Source organism: Natator depressus, chromosome 5 (assembly GCF_965152275.1).
Source record: "Natator depressus isolate rNatDep1 chromosome 5, rNatDep2.hap1, whole genome shotgun sequence".
NCBI classification, from domain to species: domain Eukaryota; kingdom Metazoa; phylum Chordata; order Testudines; family Cheloniidae; genus Natator; species Natator depressus.
Window position 1 is genome coordinate 29,391,219 of NC_134238.1, and position 12,955 is coordinate 29,404,173.

The 12,955-nt window shown below is 41.2% G+C and overlaps 1 protein-coding gene across 3 annotated transcripts in view; it reads left to right on the forward strand.

Annotated features, from left to right (window-relative positions):
* Window positions 1-12,955, forward strand: part of GHR (growth hormone receptor) — a 209,417-nt gene that overhangs the window by 176,252 nt on the left and 20,210 nt on the right. For all 3 annotated transcript variants that reach the window (XM_074952511.1, XM_074952510.1, XM_074952512.1), the window contains one exon: window positions 11,147-11,276. In XM_074952511.1, the coding sequence (XP_074808612.1) occupies window positions 11,147-11,276 (130 nt within the window). The remainder of the gene's footprint in view (window positions 1-11,146; window positions 11,277-12,955) is intronic.

The following is a 12,955-nucleotide window of genomic DNA, read 5'->3' on the forward strand; positions in this document are numbered from 1 at the left end:
TAAAAATAGGACAGTATGTTAGCACAAGTTGCACAAATGTTGAAAGCCCTGACTGGTTATATTGGTTCTGCTGAGTTCCTCTTCCTAAACGTAACTTACATTGGAAGGGAAAATGACATTTATTATTATTTTTATAGCACTCAATGGTTATTTAAATACTAAATGGAAGAAAATAGAGTAGGGCTTGTGATACTGACTGATTTAATTAATTAATTTGCCATACTTTTTGTATTCAACATGGAGTATTTATCTTTTGAATAAATGTGTTATTTCTCTTCATAATGAATGATATGCAGATTTATTTTTCCCCAATACACTTTTTTATACTAAGTGATAGCATCAGTATAGTGCAGAATCCTTACAGTTTCAAATCATTAGAATATAGGACAGTTAATCCCTAACTAAAAATTCAGGTCCTCAGCAGGCAACTGATTCCAGGAAAATAATCTTATCAATAAATAAATATGTAACCATAACACAGTATGTTAAATAATAAAGAAAAGTGGAGATAGTGAGGGCAATACATTTTTTAGACAAGTTCTGTTAGTGCAGCTACAGATTAGAGGGAGCCCTGTCCAGAGAAAAGTTGGGGCAATGAAGTTCTGCTGAGGAAAAGGGGTGGACATTATAACTTAAAGGATATCATGAAGGCATATAAAACTCTACAGCCTAAATACTTAATGCTCAGCCTACTAACCTTCTGTCCTCTTCTAGAAAGGTACTTGTGCTGGGATGGGACGACTTCACTGCAGCAAAGTGTGCAAATTCATTCCTATGGCTGCACATAAATATGCTCAAAATTACCAAATACCATGGTGATCATCACACTATAAAAGAGGACATGTCCCCAAATCACTCAGGTCCTCCACGGCATGATATGTCATTGAGGCCTGGGATCAGGTCCTTGTTGTCTAGTGCCTATGTCCCCTGAAAGAGCTGCCCCATGTTTACGCAGATGATTTCACAGGAAGCAGCAGCTAGTCTGACTGTCAGCACACAGTAATGCTACTTTGCTGCATTTACGTTCCTCTGTGTCTCAACAGTGCTGAGGGCCTGAATTTGACCCATAAACAAGCATTCAGGGTAACAATTTTAGACTGCAAGTCTCATACTTGAAATGGAAACATCACAGAGGAGCCATTTTGGCCATGATCCATGAAGGTAAAAATGTGCTTAATGGTAAAAGAAAAACAATTTAGAGTGAGGTTGTCAGGTCAGAGGAAAGATCCCCTTCTCCCTCCTGGGCATAGGGTTAAACATAAAATCCAAGAGTATTTAGTCTTGATTTTTCTGAGACCTGTTTTCTGTTCATGGAGGTCTTACAAATGGGCATTTTGGAGTAGACACAGAATTTATAGCAATTATGCTCTTCCAGGAGCATTGCTTGCTGTTGAAGAGCGTAGTCAATCATGTGTGGTATTCATTTACCACCTACGCTGCACTCTCCTTATTTATCCTTCTGATGAGAGTACAGCTCTAAACCACATCCTACTGAAAACATCATCCTAATGTTGATTGACTACACTAATTGTGTGCAATACATAAATGTACTGCTAGTTTTTTTCACAAGAAAGGATTCCATTTTAGATAATAAAAAGGCCCAAGCATCTGTTTCCCCATCACTCCCCGAAACATAATTGCAAGCTGAGTCACTCAGATAAATTGGGAAATAATTGGAAACTTATTAGTTACCCTTATTGTTTTGTAAATGAGAGAAGTACAAACTCTTGCTGTACTTACTAATGCAGTCAATTGTGCCAGTGGTGTTTGTCTGCAGGTTGGTTTTCTAAGGGACAAATCCTAACTGGTCTTCTGAGGCCACTGGAGGATACTGTTTGCCTACCCTGAGTGGTGTGGTTCCTCTGCACACTGAGGGGAAAGGCAGGGAGAGATTTGGAGAGAATATGGAGGGCCCAGCTCCCTATGGGTGCCTCCTCATCCCTGCTCTGTGGGGCTTTCTGTTGGGCCAAGGGTATGGGAATGATTGCCCAAGGGCAGCAGGTGCTCAGTAGCTGCTGTAATTGCTGCAGAGTGGCTCCCACTAATCTAACTCAGGCCTGATCTACACCTAAAATGTAGGTCAACCTAGGTACGTCATACCCCTGAAAGAGATAGTTCAGCCAACCTGAGTCCTGTTACAGAAACCACTAGTTTGACAGAAGACTTCTTCCGATGACCCAGTTACCACTTTTTGAGGGGCTGGATTAAGTACAGAGACGGAAAAACCCCTTCTGTCTCTGTAGCAAGTCTCTACACTCCAATGCTACAGCTGCAGCACCATAGCTGTGCTACTGTACCATCTGTAGTGTAGACATATCCTTAGACAGTAGATTCTTTCCGCCCCGCTACTTGGGCTCTGTGCAGGTGAATGAGTTATGGGTAAGCAGTACATTTGTCTGATTTTAAGCTAGACAGTCCTGTTTTTCTCTGGTTTGTCCCCTGTCCGGTACTTATGTAAAACCGGGCATGGTTTTGTCTGGTATCACCCATGGAGGAAGCCATTTTATAGAGTGTACAGTTCTACTCCTGCCAGTGTGACCTTGCACACTCGGTGCATGCAAGTTCACAACAGTGGGAGCGGGGCGCCATGCTCTGCCAAATGGTGTCCTCTGTGCAGTGTGACCTCCCATGCACCATGTGTGAGGTCACATTGGCAGGGAAAACTGAGGACTCCTGTCCTGTGTTCTGGGCACGGGAGGATTTGGCCCTAAGAGAGGAAATGATTGTCCATTACTGCCTCATTTCCCACTATTAAGTTCCTGTATAGGATTTTTTCTTCTTCGTCTCTTTTTCCTTTATTCTGCTTTTCCTGGTGAGGGTCGCAGCGGCAGCATGGAGAGTAGGGAGGACCACACCTCCCTTTCTTTCACCAAAGGTTCCAGCTCCTCTTGGGGCATTCCCCAGCGTTCCCAGGCCAGCTGGGAGATATAATCCCTCCAGCATGTCCTGGGTCAGCCTCCTCCCAGTGGGATGTGCCTGGTAGAGTTCCAAAGGAAACCTCCCAGGGGGCATCCTTATCAGGTGCCTGAACCACCTCAGCTGGCTCCTCTGTATCGATAGGGTTTTTTTCTTTTTAACTTAATTAACTAGACTATATTGAGAAAGTGTTAAAAATCCCTTTGACAACCTAGAGAGTTGAAACCAACAATATTTGTTGACAATTTACGTAATCCTACTACAACATTTAGAGAATACTTGTTACTCAAGCAAACTGATCTGTGCTTCATCATCGCCAAGGCAAATCCCAAAGGGAAGTAACCTCCATGTAGATTGAGTTCAACCTGGATTGATCTCAAGCTGGGTTCTTAAGGTGATCTAGCTGGATATTCAGTTTGTCCTTCACTGGAGATTTTATTACATCACTGAAGCTTTTTTGCCATGTGATTGCCAGCCACGTGTTTACTAAGGAATGCTGCTAAGCATCATAATTCATTGGTCTTCCATCCTAATAACATGTCCATACTAAAAAAGTTCCCGAAACTGAACTAGTGCTGATGGAGGTGGTTTCTGGATTCAGCTACAAATATCCTCATTGCTGATTGTGTCCTGCCATTTAATATCGAGCAGCAGATAAAGACAATTGAGAACTTGTAGCTGATCTGTTGATTGTATATTAATTAAAATGATTACTTAAGAATTCCCCATTAACAGTCTGAGATTTGGTAGGTTCTTGTTCAGAAATCAGGCTGAGTATATTAAAATTATTGTTCAGTTGGGAACCCCAATGTGCAGGGGTAAACCCTCTGTATTTGTAACAGTTTTATTAACACAGTTAGCAAAGTTACAAACACTCCTACACAACAAGGTAGGTAGAGATAACACAGGATGTGCCATGTGTCTGAGCATCTGTATACTCACACCATCCCTTGCAAAAAGAACCAAAATATTAGTCGTCCTCATCATCATCAGTGGTTGTCATTGTGGCATCTCCCAAGAGTTACGGCTCCCAGAGAACACAAGCTAGGAGACAACTTTTATAATGTGTTACACTGATGCTACTGTGCCTAATGCATAAGGCTACTTTTATGTCATGGAGGTCATGGAAGTCATGGAATCCGTGACTTCCAGAGACCTCCGTGACATTCTCTGCTTCAGCCCCAGGGGCTGCAGGGCTCTGGAGCTGGCAGCCAGCGGGACCCTGGCAGGGTTCTGGGGACAGCAGCAACAGGGGCCCCCCCGACAAGGTTCCAGCGACAGGTGACAAATTCCTGAGGGGGCCCTCCTCAGGGTTTCAGTGACGGGCGACAGCCTCACAAAGGGGGAGTGGGACACCTCGGGCAAGCGGCTGGGGGTGTCCTGTTTTCTCCTTGGGAAATATTGTCACCCTGCAGCTTCCAGCTGCCGTGGGCAGAAGGGGAACTCCACAGCTCCCAGCCACCACAGTGGCAGGGGAAACCATAGAGCCGCAGCAGCAAAAGTCACAGACAGGTCACAAGCAATAAACAGAAATTCACGGAAGCAGTGACCTGTCTGTGACTTTTGCTGCTGCGGCTTCCATGAATTTTTGTTTATTTCTTTTGACCTTTCCGTGACTTTTACTAAAAATAACCATGACAAAATCTTAGCCTTACTCATGCGTAATCAATAGGGATTTCATTCCCTTTTCCTTATTTGTATTTCCTCACCCTACTAATGTTGGGGTGCCCTTCTCCCATAGGCTAATTGGCTGGTTTATTACCTCAAGTTTATTAGCATGTATGTCAGTTCGTTACCTTGGTATTCTTGTGGTGGGACATCTGCCGATGTTCCTAACTTAAAATATGCCAAACTGGTATAAATTAGCATCTTGTGGTTACCTGTCAACAGTTTAGTCATTACAGCACTCTGTCTTGTGATAGCTTATGATCCAAGGTTACTCCTGGTTAACTGCACATGTAAGGCTTTGGGCCTTATGCCTTGTTTAGATAAGCTGTTTATCTTACAGGCCTGAGGCGTGTAGGGCTCATTGCTTTACTGCCTTAACTTATTCATATGTCTTACCTGGCAAATACCTATACTTATAGGCTACAAATTGAAAACTTCAATCCACTGCTCTTCAGTGTTCCTCAGCACCCACATTATACTGCCATACAATAGAGTTGGTCTAACTCTGTTTCTGTATATCTGCAGCTATGTAGTAGCCAAGAGTTTCTGTGCCACTGAGGCAAAAATGACCAATGAAACCTTGTAAAAAGGCCATTCTGATATCCTAAGTGTTGGCAGCAAATTGGTGCTGGGAATGTTCTCCTCTTCGGCCCTTTCCTCCAACCATCTTAGGCCTTGTCTACACTACACAATTAAGTCGGCCTAAGTTAAGTCAATGTACAGCCACCGCAGTAATTACTGCAGTGGTTCATGGCCACACTACGCCTCCTCTGTAGGTGGTGTGCATCCTCACCAGGAGTGCTTCCATAGATTTAACTATGTGGGGCATTGTGAGGCACTGGCAGCTGGAGCCCCACCCTGGGACCTATAGCCCAAGCTGTCAGCCCCCTCAGGGCTCACAGCCAGAGCGTCCCCCACTCCACCCTGGGACTCACAGCCCACTGTCGACGTAAGCAATGAAATGATCACCCTAACTACACTGACCTAAGCACTACGCCTCTCACAGAGGTAGATTTATTAGGTCGTGTAGTAAGTGATTTACAGGAGCAGGAGGAGCAACGTCGTAGTGTAGACACTTACAGAGTTAGGTCAACGTAAGCTGCCTTACATCAACAAGCCTCAGCAATAAAACCTTTAATTTTTCAGATACAGGAACATTCTGCTTTTTCTTCCAGGCATTGTCATGCAAAGGGATCTCTTCCATTGCTGATTTACATTCATGAAAAAAGTTCTACCATTTCCCAAATGGAGGAGGGGAGTTGATCCAGAACCTTACTGCTATCCATTCATGCAAGGGTTTTACCTGGAGCCTAGTTAGTGATAGACTAGAAAGTGGCCTACTTTGCTAGTGTTATTGTATCTGTTTACCACATCTGGAGAGAAAATTCCAGTTTCCCCATATTTGGTGCTTATTAGTTTATTAGCACAAGGCTATGTATATTTGAAGTTGCCTTTACTTGATAGCCAGCACTGTTCATTTCTCTGTGTATCTTGAAAGAGTCACTGAGTTAGAATCTCAGAACATGTTCTCTTGATATCCAGCATAGTAGACATCATCCTACTTCCATTAAAATAAACACCAAACTGATTGACCTTAGTGGATAGGGGTAAATTCAGATTGAGCATTCAGTTTCATTATATGAACTCCCAACTACAATAAATAGTCTCTCAGCTCCTAATGTCTATTTCCCACTTAGCTGTTTCCTTTACTTTCTCCTCCATATTACTCCATTAAGCTCCCCTAATTCTACGTTGTGATCAATTTGAGAATTTCTTAAATGAAAGTAGTACTTCCTGTTGCATAAAATATCTTTTCCTAAGGCCACTTTATTTTTTAGAACATGTTGTCCATCGTTTCTTATGTGTGTGTTCTGTTTTTGATTTGTTCTGCATTATCACTTGTCTTTGTAATTTATAAAAACCTTTTAAATAGACAACCAGAAGTTTTTTGTTTTTAAGAGAGAATATGGCCTTCTGCATCTGTTATGGTCAGGTAGCTTGATTCTGTATATCATTTGCATCATTACATTACATTACATTTTCATCTACCAGAACCCTGTATTAAATAAAGAAGAGCTTCTTAATCTCATCTAGTTCAGAAACATCTGCTTTCTTTTGTAATCAAAGTATTTGCTTGTTCATCAGATCTGCCGAAGGAGAAACTAAACTAGGAAATGCTAGGGATTTTATCCATCTCCCATTGGATGTGAATGGGAGTTTAGCCATTGAATTTACTGGGTACAGGATAAAGCCCTCTCTTAGTGTTCAGTACATAAGGCTTGTTGGCTGAAACCCAGGCTAAGAATTTATACTTTGATTTTTACTTTTTTTTTGGAGCAGTAGTTAGGTTAGGGAGTGGAGATCAGTTTGTTCCCTACCTGCCTCTAATACATCACTACACAAATATATTAACATAACAAATCCATGGCCACTTGAAATTTCATGGTGAAAGTGGGGAAAGACCTCAGATCCTGTTGCTCAAAAAGCACAGGACCCTGACACTTGAGCTAAAGGATAATCTCCTCTCTGTATTAGCAGTTTAGGACCTGTGACAAACAACTGAATAGTTTTGATCCCATCTAGTAGGGAACATGCTTTTGTGCTCACATCTCTCCTCTACGGCTGTGAGACCTGGACACCATACAAATGGCATATCAAACAGCTAGAGGCCTTCCATATGCAGTCTCTGCACACCAGCATGGGCATCCGTTGGCAGAACAAAATTACCAACCTGGAGCTTCTCCAAAAGTCAAATGCCATAAGCATCGAGGCCAGGCTAATTAAAGCCCAACTATGCTGGGTTGGACACATCATTAGGATTCCTGAAGATCGACTCCCCATAAAAATTTTCTATGGAGAATTGGCACAAGGGCATCGGAATCAAGGCCGTCCCAGAAAGCGCTACAAGGACAGCATCAAGGACAGCATACACTTTGGTACAATAAAACCAGATGATCTTGAGAAGGCTACATTAAATAGATTAGCAGGGCAACCCACAATACTCAGAGCTTTTCAAGCCTTTGAAGAGGACATAAATAACTGATTGTTAGTTGCAAGGGAAAAGCGTCATGCTACTGTTGTAGTTACCAAGATGCCCACCAATGACTGTCAGTTTATTACAAGAAGAAATTGAGAGTTTCAGATTGAAAGACAAAGTTTATCCCAGCACTCTTTGAAGGGGGAATGAACAGTAGACCTGCCTTCACAATCCTTCAGTGCAAAGATCCACACAGTGCCCTTGATCCAGAGCAGTATACCATCATTTTTCAAAGTAATATTAGCACACTGACAGGTTTCAGAGTAACAGCCGTGTTAGTCTGTATTCGTAAAAAGAAAAAAGAAAAGGAGTACTTGTGGCACCTTAGAGACTAACCAGTTTATTTGAGCATGAGCTTTCGTGAGCTACAGCTCACTTCATCGGATGCATAGCATATCGTGGAAACTGCAGAAGACATTATATATACACACAGAGACCATGAAACAAAACTTCCTCCCACCCCACTCTCCTGCTGGTAAAGTGATCTTCAAGTAGGGCCATTTCCAGCACAAATCCAGGTTTTCTCACCCTTCCCCCCCCCCCCCCACAGACACACATACAAACTCACTCTCCTGCTGGTAATAGCCCATCCCTCTTTGAAACCTCTCTTTATAATGCGCATGATAATCAAGGTGGGTCATTTCCAGCACTAATCCAGGTTTTCTCACCCCCCCACACACACACACCCCCCTCCAAAAACCACACTCACAAACTCACTCTCCTGCTGGCAATAGCTCATCTTACAATGTGCACAGCAATAATCCAAGTTTAACCAGAACGTCTTGGGGGGGGGGGTTGTAGGAAAAAAACAAGGGGAGATAGGCTACCTTGCATAATGACTTAGCCACTCCCAGTCTCTATTCAAGCCCAAATTAATAGTATCCAATTTGCAAATGAATTCCAATTCAGCAGTTTCTCGCTGGAGTCTGGATTTGAAGTTTTTTTGCTTTAAGATAGCGACCCTCATGTCTGTGATTGCGTGACCAGAGAGATTGAAGTGTTCTCCGACTGGTTTATGAATGTTATAATTCTTAACATCTGATTTGTGTCCATTTATTCTTTTACGTAGAGACTGTCCAGTTTGACCAATGTACATGGCAGAGGGGCATTGCTGGCACATGATGGCATATATCACATTGGTGGATGTGCAGGTGAACGAGCCTCTGATAGTGTGGCTGATGTTGTTAGGCCCTGTGATGGTGTCCCCTGAATAGATATGTGGGCACAGTTGGCAACGGGCTTTGTTGCAAGGATAGGTTCCTGGGTTAGTGGTTCTGTTGTGTGGTATGTGGTTGTTGGTGAGTATTCGCTTCAGGTTGGGGGGCTGTCTGTAGGCAAGGACTGGCCTTTCTCCCAAGATTTGTGAGCACTGGTGTCAGTGGGAGTTCTGCCATGAGTCAAGCTGTAAGTGGCCTACTTTTGGATGTACCACATTTCATTTACAGACTGAAATTTACAGACTTAATGAAATTTAGGCTTCAGTATTCTGTCAGGGCTCAGTCCTTTGTGGATTGATTTCCCTCTATTTTAATGTACATAGCTTTTTGTTTAAAGGGCTGGCTACACATACTGTTTCCATTAGTCTGTAGTTACAGTAATATACTGTTTTTGAGTGGCTAAACCATATTTGCGGTTGAAACTGAGCTATATGGAAAAGAACATGAAGCTAGATAATCACAAGAGATAGGTGACATGCTTGCATTCTCAATTATTTCCATAAAATGCACTGGTTTTGCTACTGTATTGGAGCAGCTACTTCCAACTGAGCCAGAGCTCAGACCATAGCTAATATGTGGTCATAACAAAATAAACAGCAGGATCTGAAGAGTTTGTTTGGCTTTTGTATCATGACTGTAGTAGTTGTACATTGTGCTGATCCCCAAGGCAGAGACTAGGAATTTTTTACCAGATGTGCTTGGTTATAATGGAAGCCACAGAGTCACTGGAGTGTTCCCTACTTCATAATACCTTCTGCTGTTGGGCCTGAATATTTAGCAAGTTTGAGATTACTAACTAGTCTAATATCCATTAAAGTGCACAGAGTGAACATTTTTGCTGACTGCATCTTTTATACTTTAGCTGGTATGGTCAAGTAGGAAAACAAGAATACTCACTCAGTGTTTTGTTTTGCTATTTTAGTCTGTTTTAAATCTCATCTTGAGAGATTCCCAGATTAATGTCTTTAACCTTTACCTTCAGTAGCCTAAACCTGCTCACTTTGTCTAAATTAATTTAGCTATTGTGTATCACAGTTTTGGTACAGTATGTTCAGGAGACAGAGCTCATGCAGGGCTCTGTTACATGTTGATAACTGTTTTTTAGTGGGAAGCAAAGGAGACTTGCTCAAAGAGTGCCAAGCATTATGTAAGTCAAGTTCACAACCTTTCCTGTGATCACTAAGACTTGCTCTTGTGGAGCCTGGAAACTTGACACAGCGGCTAGAGGCAATCAGCTAGAAAAATTTGTATTACAAACGTTGGCACTGATTGTAAAAAACAAAGTCATAAATTACAAATCAGGAAACTGAGCACATATGTATTGTAGGGAAATCTCTTTCATGCCTAAAAACTCTTGAGGCCGTTGAAGGATCAACTTATTCAAAAATAGTCTTGAAATAAACATAAACAAATAAAATAAATAAAAATAAAGTTAGGAGATGAAAGAGGTTGCTTTTGTAAGTTTTTACTCCACCCAGCCCTGTTGTGTATATGCATTACTATAATCTCTATTTCCATGATCACAGATAGAACTGAGTGAATAATTTATTTTTCTGGTTCACTGGCTGAACCAAAAATAAAAAACAAATAAAATTATTGTATTAGAAGCAAAACTGAATTGTTTTTAGTTTTTTCTCACCAGACCAAAAAACAAGAAAACAAATATTTTGTTTAGGTCAAAAGGATTTACTATTCCTTGAAAATATTTCATCTTGCTTTAGTGACTGTTGTTACCACATTCCTATTTCATCTTGCTTTAGTGGCTGTTGTTACCTACCCTATTCAGTGTCCAGGCTGGATAGTAAATCAGGCAGGGTTGTGTAGTGAATGAGGCTCACTGGACGCAAGTAGGAAAGTCTGGGGGTAATATCCAGGCCTCATTGACGTTAATAACAAAAGTCCCATTGACTTCAAGGGGACAGAATTTCACCCTGGATCTTATTTCAAACACTCTGTAGTTTGACCGTGTTAGATCAGAGCTTTTGATTTGGCCCATTATCAGGATCTGCATCACTTGCAAAATGTTTATATGACTTTATGTTTGGATGGTGAACACCCTCACAATATAAGGGGAGTTTGGATCTGAAGTTGTGTTCTGCTCACATTCTAGTGTGTACCTTGCTGTGTGTACAAACAACTGGGGGGCAAAGTCATCCATGTTTATCGGTAACAATAATAGCAATACACTGTGGGGTTTTTTTATCTCAAGATGGTGGTTGTTAAGGTGGAGCCCAGGATTTCAGCACGGTATTTGTCTGGTTTTACATGTTTGTTTCATTTCTTTCTTTTTCTTCCCATTTTTCATTAGTTATTTTGGGACGGCCACAGATCATCAAGTGCAGATCACCTGAACAGGAAACATTTTCTTGTCATTGGACAGATAGGGATTTTTACAACCTCACTACTCCAGGAACAGTACAACTGTTGTATATGAGAAGGTAAAGAGAGTATGCAATTTGAAATGCCTAACAGTCACTCATTAAAATGCAAAGCAATTCATTTCATATCATGAAAAAAAGGCTAAGAAGGCACAGTTTAAGTAAATGTTTTTGAAACCAAAGATGTCTGTTATTTGTCAGGTATAATGCAATGACTAATATGGATTGGGAAAGAATGGGTTAAACACCAAAGGAAACATTCTTAGTAGAAATAGGCCCAAGGTGCAGAATCTGGAATTTGAACACCCCACAGTTTGGGGAAGAGGTTTAGGATATGGGGTTTTCGTTTGTTCCCCTATGAACCTAAGAGACAGCTTTGAAACTAAAGCCACGTTTTTGAACCTTACCAAGTTTGAGTTGTGTTCACATCTGGGGGTCTGCTTCAGGCCCATCTAAAATTCTGGTTCAAGCTTTAGTAGAAGCTTCCTAAATCAACTGTTAGTTTGAACTCCTTTGAATCCTAAATGCTCAGGGATGCCACTATTCCATCTAATGTAAATGATTATCAGATAATTGTGATATCTCTGTGTGTGTCCAACTGTAAAGCATGAGCTATAAAGACTAAGTAGGTTCCATTTAATAACTCAATATAACAGTTCCACACAAATTGGACATATCACACATTTTATCTTCTTACCGGAAACAAGAATGATGTAATAAAAAATTGAACTAAATGGCAAAAGAGGTCATTAAGATATGTTGTTATACACATTTGCATTTAATGCCACTTATTGTATGTTCATAGATTAGAAGGCAACACTGAGTTCACCTAATTTGACCTCCTGTATCGCATAGGTCAATGATTTCATGCAGTAACTCCTGCATCAAGTCCATAATTTCTGGTTGAGCTAGAGCATATTGTTTAGAAAGATAACCAATCTAAATTTAAGACTTCAAGGGACAGGGAATGTTGTAGCAGTGCCATTTGATTATTACATAATCATTGGGCTACTAGGTGATTAATAGAATTGCTAACCATGAATTTTCTTGCCTTTAAGTTTCTGACCACATTCTTATAATGTAATTCAGGGTACTAGAAGTTTTGTCTAATGCCTGCTTAAGGACTCAAAAAGAAAAGGAGTACTTGTGGCACCTTAGAGACTAACCAATTTATTTGAGCATAAGCTTTAGCTCACAAAAGCTTATGCTCAAATAAATTGGTTAGTCTCTAAGGTGCCACGAGTACTCCTTTTCTTTTTGCGAATACAGACTAACACGGCTGCTACTCTGAAACCTGCTTAAGGACTGTGCCATATGGAGATATGTTTTCTTCTTGGTACATATGCATAGCTTCCATCTCTGCTGGTGGGCATTGCAGTATGTTTGCATGCTGGAAATATAGCATATTCTAAATTATTTCTGGGTAGAGGGTTATTATTTTAAGCCACAGGTGGCCAAACTTTGCAATATCAAGGGCCTCAGTGCCTACTTGCCAGGAGCCCAAGGGCTTTGCTTAATTTTCATGTTAAAAAATAGCACACATTCACAATATTTGCTTCTACTTGTATCTTTCTTGATACCTGAATATAACTTGCTTGTTGTTTTTCACCAGCAACAAAAGCCTATAGCTGATTACTTTTGTCCTAACCCTACTGTTTCTGGGAGAGGACAGATGTGGGCCACATTTTATTTTTTCATATAACATATAACCTAAGGCTGCATTTTGGGTAACCCCGTGC